The sequence below is a fragment of the Bos taurus genome, chromosome 6, assembly GCF_002263795.3.
Source record: "Bos taurus isolate L1 Dominette 01449 registration number 42190680 breed Hereford chromosome 6, ARS-UCD2.0, whole genome shotgun sequence".
Classification (NCBI taxonomy): Eukaryota; Metazoa; Chordata; class Mammalia; order Artiodactyla; family Bovidae; genus Bos; species Bos taurus.
The window spans coordinates 113,806,926-113,823,650 of NC_037333.1; the positions used below are offsets into that span (position 1 = coordinate 113,806,926).

The following is a 16,725-nucleotide window of genomic DNA, read 5'->3' on the forward strand; positions in this document are numbered from 1 at the left end:
GAGTGAGAGAGAGAGCGACATGGGGAGACCAGTATTTCGAGAAACTGATCCCAATTCTTTATTTTTCAGAGTCTGTTTTTATACACTGAGATGCTATACAAAAGTCACGTGGGGACAGCAGTCCTGACTTTTATTAAAGTCAGGTGCTTCACACAAATGTATACAGAGGTCTTAGGGATGTTACATCATCTTCTGGCCAGGGGGCCTGCTGACAATTTACGACCCTCTCCTTGTGACAGTGGTCAGTCAACCAGAACACTTTTTTCTCCAAGGGTGATTATTCTTAAAACAGATGCCACCCAAATAAATTTACATTCCTATACGGTGAGGGTGTAGTGGGTTTTAGTTAAGGAAAGAATTTACTTAGCCTAAGGTCTAATGTGATTTATATCAAAGGTTAATACTTATTTCTTCTATATATTCATTAATGTGTGTAAGGGCAGGGGATGTGGAATCTTAGCAACAAACATTGGCTCAACAAATGAAAAACCCTTCACCAATATAATTTCTAATCAGCCCACTATACTTATACTAATGGTTTTCTAACTTTTCTAAGGAACCTGTTTTTAGAAGGTTTAAAGCGTCTCGTGCCTCTCACGGTTGGGAGGCCGTGAGCAATCACATGTGGCCGGACAAGCCTGTCAGGCAGGCTAGAGAACCTTCAGAGGAGTTTGTAGGTTGAAACACTCCTACCATGCCCAGGAATTATTATTAACTGGAGCTCTAAGTTAACTCCTTCTCCGAAAGAGGTGGTGGGGGACAGCCCCCCGTAAAGTCAGAGGTGTAGGGGAGAGCACAAAGTAGTAAAGTAGGCAGGCTCTGGTTATGGGGGTAGATGCTCGAGGATTTCCAGGGGGACTCCTGAGGCTCGATCCTGCCTTTGCGTATGTCGAGCCTCTTTCCTCATGACCTTTGCCATGGGCGGAGTGCCTCACGCCGGCCCCCAACAGCCCACGACCCATTTAGAGACCCACAAAAGTGCTTTACTGTCCTTTAAAATCAGAAGAAGAAGAAATAAAGTTTTAGGTCACGGAAACGTTTTGATATATAATAGGAATATATTCTTTTTTTTTTTTTTTACGCCAATGCAGCTGCAAAATAGAAGTGTTGATATCTTTTACGGAGGAAGTGGCCCACAGAGGCCCAAATGCCTGAGGCCCCCAGAAGTCATTTTGCACCCCCAGATGGCTGAGAGGAGCCGATTCTGGAAACAGGGAGAGAATCCATTGTTGGTCTCTCCCACTGGCTTTCTTGGGAGATAAATTTGTCTTTGCAGGTCTCAGAGGGGCCCTGGTGGATTCTTTCCAAGCTGGTAGCTGATCCACCAGCCTCCCTGCTTTCCTGACACTCCTGAGGGACGGGTCTTTCTGGGTGACCTGCGTGTCTGGACTCCGTGAGGTCAAGAGACTCGTTCAGGGGCTGCTGTGCCCCCAAAAGCCTCAGCCTTCCTGCTGGACGCAGCCAAAGTCTTCACTACCCCATCGCCCGCGCTTCCTTTGTTCCGAACTCCTCTGTTCCCATATGACAGCATCTTCTCCAAAGAGAAATTCCTGGAAGTAAGGAACGTGCAGTTTTCTGACAGCAGACAGGTGGGGGTGGGGAGGCGGCGGGCATGGGAGCCTGGGGAGGGCTTTCTGTTTTAGAACCAGTATCAGCAATTTCCACCCCCTCCAGGAGATTCCCCGGGCGCGTTTTATGTCAAGAGAAGGTGGCCCAGCAACATCACAGTTTCTCCAATTACCCTTTATTACCATAAATAGATCTGAAAAATGCCAACTCTTCCAGGTAGTAGAAACGCCGAGCATCATTTTGAAGAGTGACGGCCAAGATGGGGGAAAAAAAGTCCTGTAATTTCATTAAAAATTTTACTTCAAGTGACTGTTAAAAAGGAGGGATGGGTGAAATTAAAATTCAATCAGGTCATGAGCAATGGAGGGTAAATAATATTTTTAAAGGACAGCTGAGGTGGAAACGTCGATGAAGACCCACCTATTAAAATACACTTTATCCCTCAAACAGATTTGATGTAAAAACGCCGTTTTCCACAGATCAGTAATGTTCCTCCATTTATTTTCTGCTGACTGATTTTGATTTATAGGGATCCTTTCAAAGCTTAGTTCTCAACTCTTTTTTTTTTTTAAACACTGGGTTGCGTGTCTGTGAAGGTGGCTGATTGATGGAGGGGTTGAACAGGCTCTCACCTGCTCTCTGTTAAGGCCCAGCCCAAGACGGGAGCCCAGCACCTCCCAAGGGGAACTGGTGGCAGGGAGCGAGCAGGGGCCTCCAGGGAGCTGGGCAGCTGTGCAGAGCCTCCCAATGGCCCCTGCTGTCTGGGGCTGGCTCTCTGAAGGGGCACCTGGAGCAGTGGGAGGGGTCCCTATTGTGGAGTCAGGCAGCCCCTGGTGGAGACGTCCCTGCCCATTCCCAGCCGTCACCTCCTACAAGCTGAGCCTCAGTGTCCCCATCTGGAAGATGGGAGAGTGCCTGTATCAGTGTCCTGGGGTGGCCATAGCAAAGCACCACAAAGAGCAGAGATTTATTCTCCCAGGGTCTGGAGACTGGAAACCCAAAGTCAAGGGGTTGGCAGGACTGGTACCTTCAAGCTGTTGAGAGAGAGTCTGCCCCAGGCCCCTCCCCCAGCTTCTTGGGGTTCCTTGGCTGGGAGATGCATCCACAGGCTCCAGGGGGCCATCCTTTGTGGGGGCTGCATCTAACCCACCATGTCCTAGGTCTGTGGGGGCTCAGAGCAGGAGGCGGGCAGAAGGTTCCTGAAGTCTTCCCAAACAGATGTGCCTGGGAGGAGCTCCCGGGAGGAGTTAGGATGTTCCTGGATGGGAGAGGAGGACCCGGCAGGACATGGGCGCTTAGGAACAGCAAGCTGAAGGCTGAGCCCAGCAGGGTGGGATCAAGAGAAAGGGTGAGGGGCGGGGCCTGTTCTAGTGGGCGGGGCCTGTTCAGGTAGGCGGGATCTGTTCCAGGTGTGCAGCTGTCTGTCCTGCCTGATTGGCACGTGCCATCCACCTGTGTGTGCACTTGCTCATTCATTCCCGAACCCTGGCAAATGCTGCCACAAAGGCGGGGCTGGAGACCCGGCCCTGGCTCCGGATGCTCTGGGGGTCAGCCTGTCTGTGTGGTGACTTTGAGGCATTACGAATAAATCAGCCTTTTGTTTGGACGAGGGCTCTCAGAGGAGTGGTGAAACACTGACATGCTGCGATCTGAAATTGGGACCATAAAACATCCAGCGCAAAGTCAGTGGAGAGCCTACTGGGGACTTGGCCAGGTCGCAGTGGGCTCGCAGTGGGCTAGGGTGGGATGGGTGCCCCGACCCTGAGCCCAGCCTGGTGCCCAGGGCCTGACCCTCCAAGGTTGAGGAAAGCCCATCAGTGTGGGGAATCTGTCAGCTGTCAGGCAGCACTGGGGTCCGTGAGCGTGGGGCTCCACTGCCAGCTAAGCTCTTCAGCTCCAGGAGAGCTCTGACGTGCTTTACCAGGCACCTCCAGGGGCCAAAGCTCAGGATGGGAGTTTGATTACAGCAGGAAGCATGCTTTGGTGTCCTCCAGCCCCACACTGGCGAGTTCAACCAGGATGCGCTGGGCAGAGGGCCTCCTTTCTTCCAGCCGGACTCCCAGAGGCCTCAGGGCTGTGTTCTCACATCAGGGCGGCCTCCCTTGGTGTGCCCTCACGTGCCTACCTGCAAAATGGGGACAGAGTGGTTCCCGGCAACCAGGGATCCTGGGAGGATCAAACGAGCTGACATCTGGGAAGTGCTCAGCGTGGGGCCCAGTAGAGTAAATCTGTCTGCTTTTCATGCATCATGATGATCAGGAGGAGGTTTTCCTGGTCCTGCGCACTTGCTGCTGCCGAGCTGGGCTCTGTGGACTGGAAGCGAGTCTAGAGCCAACTTGCTGCCCAGGAGGGCCGGGCAGCTGCGTCAGGAAATGGGTTCAGGTGAACGGTGTGCCTCGGCAGACGACTGCACTTCAGCTGCCAGTGTGGACACCGCGGGGCCCTGGAGAAGCCCCCAGGGACCCTACCCTGGGGCGCCTGCCTCTTGCTGTCTCTCCCAAGGAGAAGGGGCTGTGGCCGCTGGTGGGCGGGGTCACAGGTTCAAGGCCATGGCTCCTGTGAGCTGTTCTTTTCCTCGCCTCGACGTCCTCTTTTACTTCTTGCATCCCCGGCCCTGGCTGGTCCCCATGTGCTGGGGACCCCTGGGCCGGGCCTGCCCATCACGTGGAGGGACCCCACCATGGCTGCTGCTGTGATGGTGTTTTTATGGGCCTTGGTCTCCAACACGGGGCCGGTTGGAGAGCGGGGATGGGGGTGGCCGCAGGCTCAGCCGTGTCTCCAGGCTCCCTCGGGGTGCGGGGAGGTGGGAGCTTGCACAGTCTCCATCTGTTTATTTCTGTGTGCATCCGGCTGGTGTGTCTCCCTAGTCTCACCCTCTTTTTATTTATTTAAAAATAACAAGAAGTTACAGAAATAGTGCCGAGACCCGTGTGCCCTTCACCTGGCTTCCTCTGATGACATTGCTCTGTGTACCTCAGCGAGCCAGCAGAACCTGGAAACTGGAATCTGAGCCTCCTTTGCAGGGAATCCTGCCTTTGGGTTGAAGCTGGTGCCCAGATCCAAACTGCCGTGTCTGCCTTGTTTGGCCAACATCCTCTGTGTACATCTGTGTCCTTCCTCCGAGGAGGGAGCAGAACCAGTGCCCTCCCACCCAGAGCCTCACGAAACCCACCTCCCCCTCCCCAAGCCTCCAAAAGGCCGTCCTCGGACTGCCTTGTTGTCTTGGCAGAAGCTTCTGAACAAGGGGCTTCTGTAGGGTCACCTGGCTTCTGCATCCACAGAGAGCAGCGATCGCCCCTTCCCAGGGCCGCCCACCTCCCCTCCAACCTCCTCTGCTCTTGGAAGCACCAGCTGCTCTCTTCCTGCTTTTCCTAAGCTTGGGGGTGAGGGTAGGGAGGAGAGATCGCTCAGATACCAGGGAGACGAAGTGAGGTCCTGCTTGGGACTTGCTGGATGGCCTCTGACCTCTATTCCTGTGACCACGACAGAATGGCTGAATGCGGTCAAAGCTCTGTGATCTCAGAAAGGGATCCTACTTGGGGCTGGGTGTCTCAGAGCATGGCGAGGCATCACCAAGGGCCTGAGTGTCACCTTCGTTGTTGAGAAGGGAAGGCACAGTCCATTGGCCAGCCCCCCTCGGTTGAGTCAGTGGGATGCCAGGCCCTTCACATGTGTTATCATCACACTTTGTCATCACAGCCACTCGGAGGCGTGTGGCCTTAATCCTCCAGTGTTGTGGACGAGGAAGTGACAACCAGAGTGGGGAGGGGCACGACGCAGCAGTGTAGGTTCACCCACGGGCTGTGTATCTTCCCCTGCCATGGGTCTCACCCTGGTGCTGGGCTTCAGGGCAGAGCAGATGGTGAGGGGATAGGGCTCAGCCCCCAAAACATTGTGCTTGAGCTCACGCCTGCTGTTGGAAAATCTGATGTAATGAAATCAGCAGCCTAGTCCAGAGACATCCTGGAAGACTTCCTGGAGGAGGTGGCAGCTATGCTGGCCCAGTAGGTGGAGAGGTGCAGGGGTCTGGGCCAGGGAATAAAGGCGGATGGGCGCAGAAGCGGGCAGAGGAGCCTATGGTGGTGGATAGGTAGGTCTGACTGTTCACTGATTTATTAACAAGCTTCTCACAGATATTTCCTTGTCACCCACACTAACACGTATGATGCTTCCCTGGTGGCTCAGACGGTAGAGAATCTGCCTGCAAAACAGGAGACCCAGGTTTGATCCCTGGGTTGGGAACTCCTGGAGAAGGAAACGGCTTCCCTCTCCAGTATTCTTGCCTGGAGGATTTCTTGGTGGGCTACAGTTCAGGGTGTCTCAAAGAGTCAGATACGACTGAGGATCTAATACTTTCTCTTTTACTTCATAGCAGCTCACCTACACTGCCACACACCATGCTCCTCAGGAGTATCACTAAACAGGTGCTGCCCAGACCATGAGATGCAAAACAGTATTTCACAGAGAAGTCCCATGCCACCTCCTGTCCCACCCCAACCCTGAATCTAGCACTTGCTGGAGCCCTATTTGTCCCCAAACTTTAAACCTAACCCTCACCCTAAACCTCACACAAACTCTAACTTGAGTCCCAGCTCTGCTGCTGCTGCTGCTGCTAAGTCGCTTCAGTTGTGTCTGACTCTGTGCGACCCCATAGACGGCCTCCTACCAGGCTCCACTGTCCCTGGGATTCTCCAGGCAAGAACACTGGAGTGGGTTGCCATTTCCTTCTGCAATGCATGAAAGTGAAAAGTGAAAGTGAAGTCGCTCAGTCGTGTCCGACTCCCAGAGACCCCATGGACTGCAGCCCACCAGGCTCCTCCGTCCATGGGATTTCCCAGGCAAGAGCACTGGAGTGGGGTGCCACTGCCTTCTCTGAGTCCCAGCTCTAACCGTGGCCCTAACCTAGCTCACTGTGGACCCACCAGCCTCATTCCATCTCTGCTCCAGCCTTGGGAGCCAACACAGCATCTGTGTCACAGATGAGGAAACTGAGCCCCCAGGAGCACAGGGATCCTCAATTGTGGAGCCAGGATTCAGACCAGACCTCTTGGGCTCTGGGAACACGGTCGTCCCCTTGTGAAGTCCTCCAGGCTCTGCAGAGGAGCCTGGAGCCAGGGGGCCCTGGGCTCTGAATCCAGAGGGAGGGCGTGGCAGGTGGGGACCCAGGCTCTCTGCTCTGCAGAGGTTTCAAATGTCTGGTGCCATCGGCAGCCTTGACTAGTGTGTTAATGGCCCAGTTGGGAGTGAGAACCTCCAGGGAGGCTCCTGGAGCATGTGGGGAGTTCCCTAGAATGGAGAGTCCAGGAGGGCTTCATGGAGGAGGGGCAGAGGGCGGGGCGGGTGAGCCTCCTGGGGTCTCGGCAGTGAATGAGGACACCCACGCAGTCAGGGATGTCTACTGGGAAGTGCTGGGCTCTGCCAAGGCCCGACTCTGGAGAACTAGCACCCTCCACGTGGCTTTCTGAGCCTAATGAATCTTCACCCTTCCCCTCCGGGGCCTTTAGCAGAGAGAAACAGGATTCCTCTCCTGGGTAAATAAATGTGGAATCAATTTCTCTTAACCGGAATTGACTTCTTCGTGGAGGATGCATCTGGGCAAAGGCGTCCACTGCTGAGCCCACGGCCTTCCTGGGGCGTGGGGAGTGGACCGTCCGGCTGCCTTGTGGTCAGCAGGAAGCCCCTTCCTCTTCAGCTTGGGCTGGTGAGAACTCCCCAGGAGGCTGTTCTAGAAGGAGCCACGGGAGGGTCTGGTTCTAGTTCTGCCGTCTCCCGAGTGTGCCTCTGGGGGTGGCCACTGCCCCTCCCACCTCGGCTTCCCATGCGAAGTGGGAACCAGGGGCCCATTTACAGGGCTCTTGGGGGAAACTCCTCATGCGAAGAGTTGACTCATTGGAAGCAATTATTAAGCACCAGCCCCACCAGCATGAAAATGAGCATTTTTGTTTTCATGTTTTGAAGGTAGGAGGAAGAAAGACTATGAGAGATATGAGGGTTCATCAGAGGCGAGGTGCCCTGCAGTGGCTCTGTGGCCCGAGGTCACACATATACACATACACACACACACTTGCACACATGCCCCTGATGTGTGGAGGTGGAGTGGCTGACAGGCCAATGGTTCAGAGGGCTGCAGAGAGTAAAGGGTCCCTAGTGGAAATCACCCCTCCTCCCCTCTGCCAGCCCTCCCCCTCCTCCAAAGGCCACTCTGTAAAAAGTCCCTTCTGCCCCCTCTAGCGCGTCATCACGCATCTTTAAACGGAAATGAGTATCGACCCTTATCCTCTCTCCCTTTTTTAATGGAGGTAAAATTCAAGGAACAGAAAACGTACCATTGGAACCGTGCTGCAGAGTTCAGCTCAGGGGGTCTGCCTCTCCCGTTTTGAACATAGAAAGGACACAGCGCTGTTCCCTCCCGGCCCCATTCGGCTGAGCTGGCCTCCTGGCGGGGTTGGGAGGGGGTCCTTTCTAGAGTCTCCATGGTACGTCTGCTCTTGGACGCCGCCCCGCGTTCCTATGGGCAGCTGCGTCCCGGTGAGTGGGCCAGGCCTGTGGCTGGGTCTGCGTGGAGCTTCCAGTCTCCAGCTGTTATAAATGGTTTGCGGGCAGTCGCTCGGGACACCCTTCAGTTCATGTGTACGGGGACATCCATGGACGAGCTCCCCGAGCAGGAGTGCCGGGCCGCAGGGCGATGGGCCCTGATTCTTCTGGCTGCCGTGTTGCCACTGCAGTGTGTCCCGGGGCCCAGAAAGAGCTCCATCATGAGCCCGTCCTGCCCGCGTCTCTCCCGTCTGTCCTGGTCCAGCCTCTACCTCCCTTGGCGGGCATCCTTCTAAGTGCAGGGAGTGAGTGAGGACACCAGGGCCTGCCAGGGCTGGTCCGGGAGGAGGTCTTCATCCTGGAGACATGGGCCCAAGAACAGCTCTGCTGTTGGGTGAGGTGTTGGCTGAGTCCTACATTATCCCCGCAGACGGAGGGGGATGCTGGGCTCAGAGAGGCCAAAGGCTGTGGCGACACGAAGCAGGTCTAAGGCTCAAGGCAGGGAGGTGCCCACGGGCCTCCTGGAAGGTCAGCCAGCAAGCTGCCATCCTGCAGACGTGCCCTAGCCAGGCCAAGGCCACAGCCCCGTGTCCTCCAGGAGGTCACCCCGACAGCCCTTCTTTAGCACCCGCTGTAGGTCAGCCTTCCTGCCCAGCGCAGGAAGCCCTCACCAGGACCCAAGTCCCATCTGTACAGGAGGCTGGGCACCTTGTTTACATTGAATTAGGCTGCGTCCAGGCTCCTCTGGGGCCCCCAGGGTGGTCTCCTGAGAACAGAACATGGATCTCTTATAAAACTGGTGCAATTTCCAATTCACTGTGAATGTTCAGGTGATTTTATTTTTTTTTCAGTCAGTGGTGTCAAAATGCCTCCCTCCTGTGTTTTGATCATCAGCCCCTTCCCCTGGGAACTGGGATTCCCTGTTGGCTCAGACAGTAAAGCGTCTGCCTGCAATGCGGAAGACCCGAGTTCAATCCCTGGGTCAGGAAGATCCCCTGGAAAAGGGAATGGCAACCCACTCCAGTGTTCTTGCCTGGAGAATCCCATGGGCTGAGGAGCCTGGTGGGCTGTAGTCCATGGGGTTGCAAAGAGTCGGACACGACTGAGCGACTACACTTTTCTTTTCTTTTCTTTTTTCTCCTGGGAACTAATGCTTGCCTGCATGCATGCTCAATTGCTCAGTCACGTCTGACTCTTTGGGACTCCATGGACTGTAGCCCGCCAGGCTCCTCCATCCATGGGATTTTCCAGGCAAGAATACTGGAGTGGGGTGTCACTTGCTCCTCCAGGGGATAGACCCAGAGACTGAGGGACATGGAGCTTGAAGGGTCTGCCCCCAGAGCAGAGGGGTCTTCCCACTGCCAACTGCAGAATCAGGGGTGTCAGCTGGGCCTGTCCGGCTCTCCCCAGGTGCAGGCTGATCAGCTGGGCAGTTCCTTGGGTCCACCCCCAGACAAGCACAAGCTGGGTCCTGGCCTCGGGACCCCTATTCTCCTCCTGCTTAGCGCGTGGTGCCTGGAGGGTGAGTCTACCCCCCAGCAGGAAGAGGGGTGGTATGCTCTTGATGGAAGAGTGGCTTGTGAACAGGCGGCCAGGGCATCTCCTCTGCCTGGCCTCACTGCCTTCGTCGTCGTCACTTTGGGAAATGCCGTCTATATTTCTGCCAACGAGCGGTTCGAGTGCTTGATACACAGCAGGCTCTGTGCCTAGCACTGGGACATAAAACAAGACACAGCCCCACCTCCCTCAAAGGGCTCGTGACTCAGGGTGGTGACAGATTTGTGGGCTGTGCTGGGGGAGTGGAAGCACAGGGTCTGAAGGACTTTGGAGGAGACAGTGAATCCACGGGAGGAGTCTGGGGGACTTCCTGGAGGTGGTGTTAGTTAGTCTGCCATCTGAATGCTGAGTCGGATTTAACCCAGGCATTAGAGGTGGGGGGTGGGGTGAGAGGAAGAGGGTCCCACGATGAGGACCAGCTTGTGCAAAGGCCGGAGCTTAGAATGAAGGGGGTGGGCATGAGCTGGGAATCTCACCCAGAAGGGGTGGGAGGGGGTACCCCTTGGTGATGGCCCACTGGGGCAGGACAGAGTTCACACCGGCAGAAGTTACCAGGAGACTGAGCTCGGTGCACAGAGGGGCCCGAGCACCAGGCCAGGGGCTGAGCTCCCCACCGTCCAGGTGTACAGGCAGAGTCCAGATGGCAGCTGCTCTCCAAGGACGCGAGGTTGACAATTCCGCCCTGGATGGGGCCAGATTAAACAGACTTTGAGGTCCCTTCCAGCCGTCACGCTCCCGCTTCTTGAGATCCCCTCTGGGAACAGCAAGATGATAAAATATAAATCAATAGGTTAAAAATACGCTTGTCTCCTGCACGTCCAGGGCCTGTCACTCTGCTGCCTTCCCCCATCTTCAGAGGATTCCTGCTTGACTCGGGCAGCCGAGAGCCCAGCAGGAGAAAATCGCTTTGTTCCCGAGCAAGGCAGGCCGATCGCGCCTCCATTGACAAGACCTCGGTTTTTTTTTTAATCATCGCTGCCTCTAAAATGCACACTGTCCCATTTCACTTGACATCTCCTCCTTATATCTTCCCTGCTTTAATCACCAGGGAAAGAAAGATCAGCCAGACTGCAGCACTGACTACGCCCCACAAGACGGAGAGCAGAAAAGTCCTGCTCGCCAGAAGGCACCAAACTTGGGGATGGCCCGTGTGGTGACCCCAAATTAACCAGGCCGATCCCTCTGCTGGGACCCCAGGGGCTGGTCCCCCTTCACCTTCCGGGGTTCCCATGGCAACGGAAATGTTAGGAGCTGCTAATAGGGTCTGGCAGTGAGTGAAATGAAATTTGACGTACGTGGAAATGCACAGGCTTGTGAAGTAATTGGGGAGAGGGGGCCCCTTTCTCGCCCGACAGGTGAATGAAATCTCGTTCCCTTGCTGTTCATACATTCTTGGGGGGGGGGGATGGGGAACTTTTGGCTGCTTATGTGCATTTATTTTCATTTTTATAAACAGCTGTATTTTCTGCACAGGCCTGGAATGGAGACACTTTGTTAAGTTAGGGCCCAGTGTGTGTGGTGAACAGTTTAACACCAACGACAAAAATCGTGTGTGCCTTTGATGATTCGTGCCTGCCTCCTCCCCACCCCCCATGCCCCCCCAGGTCCCAGCTGTCCCTGCCCGCCTTCCCAACCCACTGTCATCGGCTCTGCCGTCGGCTGGCGCTCCGGGGAACGTTAATGACAGCACGTACTTCGGGGCTGCCCTAGCCTTGCCTGAAGCCCCCAGCTGCTCTTTCTGGCCGCCTTCTTGTTCTCGAAGGCGTGGGTGGGGACAAAGCCCCTCTTACAAAGCCTCACCCGATACATTCCTGTTCACTGGGACCACCTTCTCCTCGGGTCCCTGGGGCCATAGTCTGAGACAGTCCAGGGCTGAGTTGGGGAGATTCCTGCTGAGTGGCAGGTACTGCTGGGTGGACCTCACCGGCGTGGGATGTTCTGAGGGTCATCGTGAAGTGCAGAGTGACTTTTTGGAGCAGAAACCAGCATGGGGTCTGAGTGCTCTGGGGCTTGGCAGCTGGGGCTCGTGGGAAGAGCCCCCCCACCTCATCCTGGGTAGGGGAGGGTCATCATACCCCGCCCTGTCGAGAACCATGAAAGCCCCTGATCTCTGCCTTTATCTTTGTTGCCATCACAGGTGATCTTGATCCTGACCAAGTATTACCACGCAGACATGGGGAAGGTTCTGGAAAGTTCTCTGTGGCGGTAAGTCAGCCCGAGGGCGGGCCTCATCTCCTCTGGTACCTGCGCGTCTCCAAGGCTGGGGCTGAGATCCTGGGGGCGGGCTGGAGCAGCCTCCTCTCACTGGAGGCCTCTCAACTTCCCTTCCACTGGAAAATGCATGTAGGAGAAGGTGAAAGCCAGTTAGGAGTCCCGTCAGCGGCGCACGATGGGCTGCGGCACAGACAGGCGTCGGAAGGCGTCTTTGCTTTCTTCCCTTTCTGTCTGTGCTCCTTTCGCCTTGCTGTCGTCCTCCCCGGGGGAAGGGGGGCTGCCTTGTGAATTCAGGTCAGTGCACAATTTCCTCTGCTTGTGCTCCGAGCTTCCGACGCAGCTCCCAGAGTCCCCCAGACACGCCGATTATCCTCACGGTCCGGGGGTCTTTCTTTCTCTCTGGCTCAGTCCAAGAGCTTGGAAAATAAAGAACCCACCACTGCCGATGGGTGCTATCTGTCTGTATGTGAAATGTGAATTCAATCCAAGAGTTAGGCGGCCTTTTTGATGGTTTCAGGGAGGTGGGCGAGGAGGAGGCCTGGAGATGTCATTTGGGTTATGATCAGCTTTGTATTTGTGTCTGCGGCATGGCAACCCACTCGAGTGTTCTTGCCTGGAGAATCCCATGGACAGAGGAGGCTGATGGGCTACAGTCCGTGGGGTCGCAGAGTGGGACTGAAGTGACTTAGCACGCAAGCTCTCTGGAAGGGGAAGGAAGGGTCCTAGCGTCTTGGGCTGGGGTTTCAGTGCATCTCTCAGGTGAGGACGCTGTGTCCTGGGGGCACCACTCAGTATTTTCACATTCTCTGCGTGTTGAACCGTTTTGCTTTCCAAGACATGTTTCTCAAGTAATAATTAATTCTTTTTTTTTTTTGTATTTGAAATCTATTAAAAACACAGAAACCTGCTGATCAGGACTCCTGACATGCGTGTCTCTACCTTGAGTTGATTTCCTGTGGGCCTCTGGCTTCGCTTTTAGCGAAGGGGCCTCATGATTGGTTCCTAGTTGGTTCTTACCAAGGGATTGCCCTGATGCTCCTGCAAGTTGCTGAAATGACCCCTGAGTTGGCTGCGTCCTTTGCCAGATGAGGGGCAGGGTGGCCTTGTGTGGGCGTGGTCGCCCTGGTGCTGATGTGGGGAGTGGGCAGCCGTGCATTTTCCTTCCCTTTTCCAGCAGAAGTGCCTGTCTGAGCCCGCCCCTTTCAGCCCCAGATTTGCCTCCCAGACTCGCCAGCCTGCTTTCCAATTCCATGCCAGTCTCAGGATAAGGAGCCTGCCACAATGCTTTGCAGCCAGGATCCCCTCTTCTTTATGTGTTGGGACGTTTCAATTTCGTGCCTTGAAGCACCTCATCCAGCAAGGAGCCTGCTTTCAGAAATGCTCCTCCGGGGGTAGATAAGGCTGTTTGTTCATTGTTTGGGATGAGAGCGGAGAGTGGCGTGAGCTTTAAAGCTCCAGTAAAATCTCATTGGTTGCCCTTTGAAGGTTCTCATTTGGGCACTGGTTTCCGGGCCAGGCTCCTTGAGAAGGGCCGGCTCCTGGAGGATTCCCCCCGGCCAGGTGGATGGTCCAAGGAAGGTCCCCTTGGCTGCAAAGTAGAGAGAGGCACTTGTCCTCTCTAGCTCCAAGCAGAGTCCTTCTACCAAGTTAACTCGGTCCCCAGCCCCTGCCTGTCAGCCCAGGTCTCCATGAATGTTTGTTAATCCCCTGGAGTGTGGGAGCTGGGTTCTGTCTGCTCCTGCAGCATCTTCACAAGCCGGGACAGAGGAGGTGAGGTTATTGTGAGTGTAGCTTGAGTAGCCAGCAGTCCTTCCTGGGGTCATTGTGCTGCTTCCCACAGAGTTGCTGGGTGGAGTTAACATTTGTGGCAAGTCTTCATGCGGGCTTCGTGGGGGAGGAAATGACCTTGGCTAGCCCTCCAGTGTGGCCTCAAGACTCAGAATTCTTCATATACATGTAGGGAAGCCAGGTTGTTACCAAACAGGGTTCCTGGCCTCCTTAATCTTTGGAAGGACTGATGCTGAAGCTGAAGCTCCAATACTTTGGCCACCTGATGTGAAGAACTCATTGGAAAAGACCCTGATGCTGGGAAAGACTGAAGGCAGGAGGAGAAGGGGGCAGCAGAGGATGAGATGGTTGGATGGCATCATAGACTCAATGGACATGAGTTTAAGCAAACTCTGGGAGATAGTAAAGGGCAGGGAAGCCTGGTGTGCTGCAGTCCATGGGGTCCAAAGAGCTGGATATGACTGAGCGACTGAAGTCCAAGAGGCCAGACTACACATTCAGGCAAGGCTTTACTGGGGTCCCTGCTGCAGCAGGAGGGAGTGAGATCAAGTAACAGGTTCCTTTGCTTGTTCCCTGAGAGGGGCCAAGCTGGTTCCTTAAATGGGATGAGACTAGGGGTGTGTCCGAGGGTTGGGCAGGAGGGCTGGCTTAGGTGGTTTGCCCACCTGTTGGCCGTGTTGAGTGCAGAGGTCAGGAGCAGTACCCTGTTTTGCTCCCGAAAACCTCTTTTTGCTCCTGGCTCTTCAGACATGGCTTCTCTGGTTGACTCAGCAATAAAGAATCCACCTGCAATGCAGGAGATGCGGGTTCAATCCCTGGGTTGGGAAAATCCCCTGGAGAAGGAAATGGCAACCCCACTCCAGTACTCTTGCCTAGAGAATTTCAGGACAGAGGAGCCTGGTGGGCTACAGTCCATGGGGTCACAAAGAGTTGGATAGGACTGAGTGACTAAAGAACAACATGGCTTCAGACATAGCAGTTGGGGTTTTTGGTGTTTGTGAATCTTGTCCAGAATTTGCTCCAATGGTGCACGCACGCAACAGTTTTTAGTCCCTTATATCTCTTTGTATCTTGTTGCTCGAGGAGACGTGTGTCCAGGTGAAAGCTCTGCCGCAAAGGGTTCCCGGTCCCAACTTGTCTCAAGGAAGACAAACCACCCACCTCAGAAAGTCTCCACAGGGAGCTCTTTTTCCTCTCAGGAGCTTCTGTCTCCTTGTCTGTAAAGTGGAAACATCCCTGGATGGGAAATCGTGAGGACTGAGGGAGACTGCATATGAATCGTCCCCAGAACAGCACTCAGTCTAAATTTAGTTTTCCTCCGAAGCAAATCAACAGATTTTAATTTTCCACATTCTTTTCTCATCAGTCTCTAGACTCAGACGTTTCCTCTCCTTTATTAAAAATACATGCAGAAGCATCAGTCATTTCCAGAAAGTTCATCCACATCCCCACCTGTCAGGCCTGGTTTCTGTGTTCATCTCATCTCTCTTGTGCTGAGACTGCTGTACCGTGAGACGCAGAATCAAGTTGCGCACCTTCTCTCTCTCACACAGGCAAGGAGTTTCCCGTTTTTCTGTGCGGTATCACGGGCCATGTGTCTTTTTTACGGCTGTGCACTCACCCCAGGACTGACTCGTTCTAACTCCTAGCCCTGCTTCCCTTGTGGCTCAGATGGTAAAGAATCTCCCTGCAATGCAGGAGACCTGGGTTCGATCTCTTTGTTGGGAGGATCCCCTGGAGAAGGGCATGACAACCCACTGCACTATATTCTTGCCTGGAGAATCCCATGGACAAAGGAGCCTGGTGGGCTGCAGTCCCTGGGGTTGCAAAGAGTCAGACACGACTGAGCGACCAACACTTTCACGCCATACACACAGCTCCTGGGCCTGCTGCGGTCATGAGACATTCCGGCACGTCGCTTTCCGTTCTGCTTTGTTCCCTGGGAAGCGTCTTAGGGAGTTCCATTTCTGAGCCAGACGGTCTGAGCAGATTCACGGCTGGCGTGCGGCAGCGCCGAATTCTTTTCCAGGAGGAGCGCAACCCTCCACGTGGGGCAGCGCCCTGCCTCCTGGTCACCTTCAGGCTGACAGCGTTTCTAGAACTTGCCAACCTACCGGCCCAGAGGGAGGCAGTGCCGTTTCCATACCCCTAGCGAGGGCCAGTGGTTTCTGGGTTTAATCGCGTTTTCTCTTGCGAGCATCACCTGCTCACATGCCCCGTGTTGAGACCGTGCAAGCTTTAGAAGGGGAGAGACTGCCATCGGCCCTTGGTCAGGATGTCACCCGCCCTCTGTCTGCTGTTAAGGGCACACGTGGAGGGCGGTTCGGGGTGCTGCTGTCTGGCAAAACGTATTCAGTGGGGTTATTAATGACACGTTTATTGAATGTGCACCCAGACTCCCAAGAATTCTCCTGCGTAATCGCGATAAATACATTTCACTGACAGATGTGGTTTTACAGGCTGGAGATGGCCCCCTGAGATCCAAGCCGGATGCAGTTTTAATTGTCCTGCCTTCTGTGGCCCTCATGGCGGGAGTGTCTCTCCCTGCCTCCCTGGCTGGCTTTGAGGACCCAGCCCTCTGCCCCTTCCTTCTGCGTGGGTACTGTTCTCTGCTCAGCCTCTCAGCCGGGGGCGGGGGGAGCATGGGAGCCCTTCCCCCGAGAAAGCTGCTGATTGGCCTCAGGGGTTGGACAAGCATAGAGCTGGTCCATCTCCCCTCCTGGACCATCCGGAGATGAATGGTAACTAGAGGAGCTGGCTGACCCTGCCCTGGCGTACATGTCCAATCTCTGCAAGTGTCCCTGGGTATTGGGGCAAAGGACCAAAGTCTAGGGGGTTAAAACCAGAAGAATGTTCTCCCACCATCCTATGGCCCAGTAGTCTGAAATGGAGATGCGGGCAGGGCTGGCCTCCCTCTGGAGGCACTGGGGAGGGTCCTTCCTGCCTCTTCCATCTCCTGGGGACTGGGGGCTGGGGGCCGGGGGCCTTCCTAGCAGTCACGTCTCTCCAGTCTCTGCCTCCATCTTCACATGGCCTCCTCCACGTCGCTCCTCCGTGTTTTCC

General features: G+C 55.0%; 1 protein-coding gene across 2 annotated transcripts in view; it reads left to right on the plus strand.

Moving 5' to 3' along the window:
• The window catches only part of SORCS2 (sortilin related VPS10 domain containing receptor 2), a 495,160-nt gene that overhangs the window by 178,453 nt on the left and 299,982 nt on the right, over positions 1–16,725 (plus strand). For both annotated transcript variants that reach the window (XM_024993671.2, XM_024993672.2), the window contains exon 2: positions 11,798–11,865. In XM_024993671.2, coding sequence (XP_024849439.1) covers positions 11,798–11,865 — 68 coding nt within the window. The remainder of the gene's footprint in view (positions 1–11,797; positions 11,866–16,725) is intronic.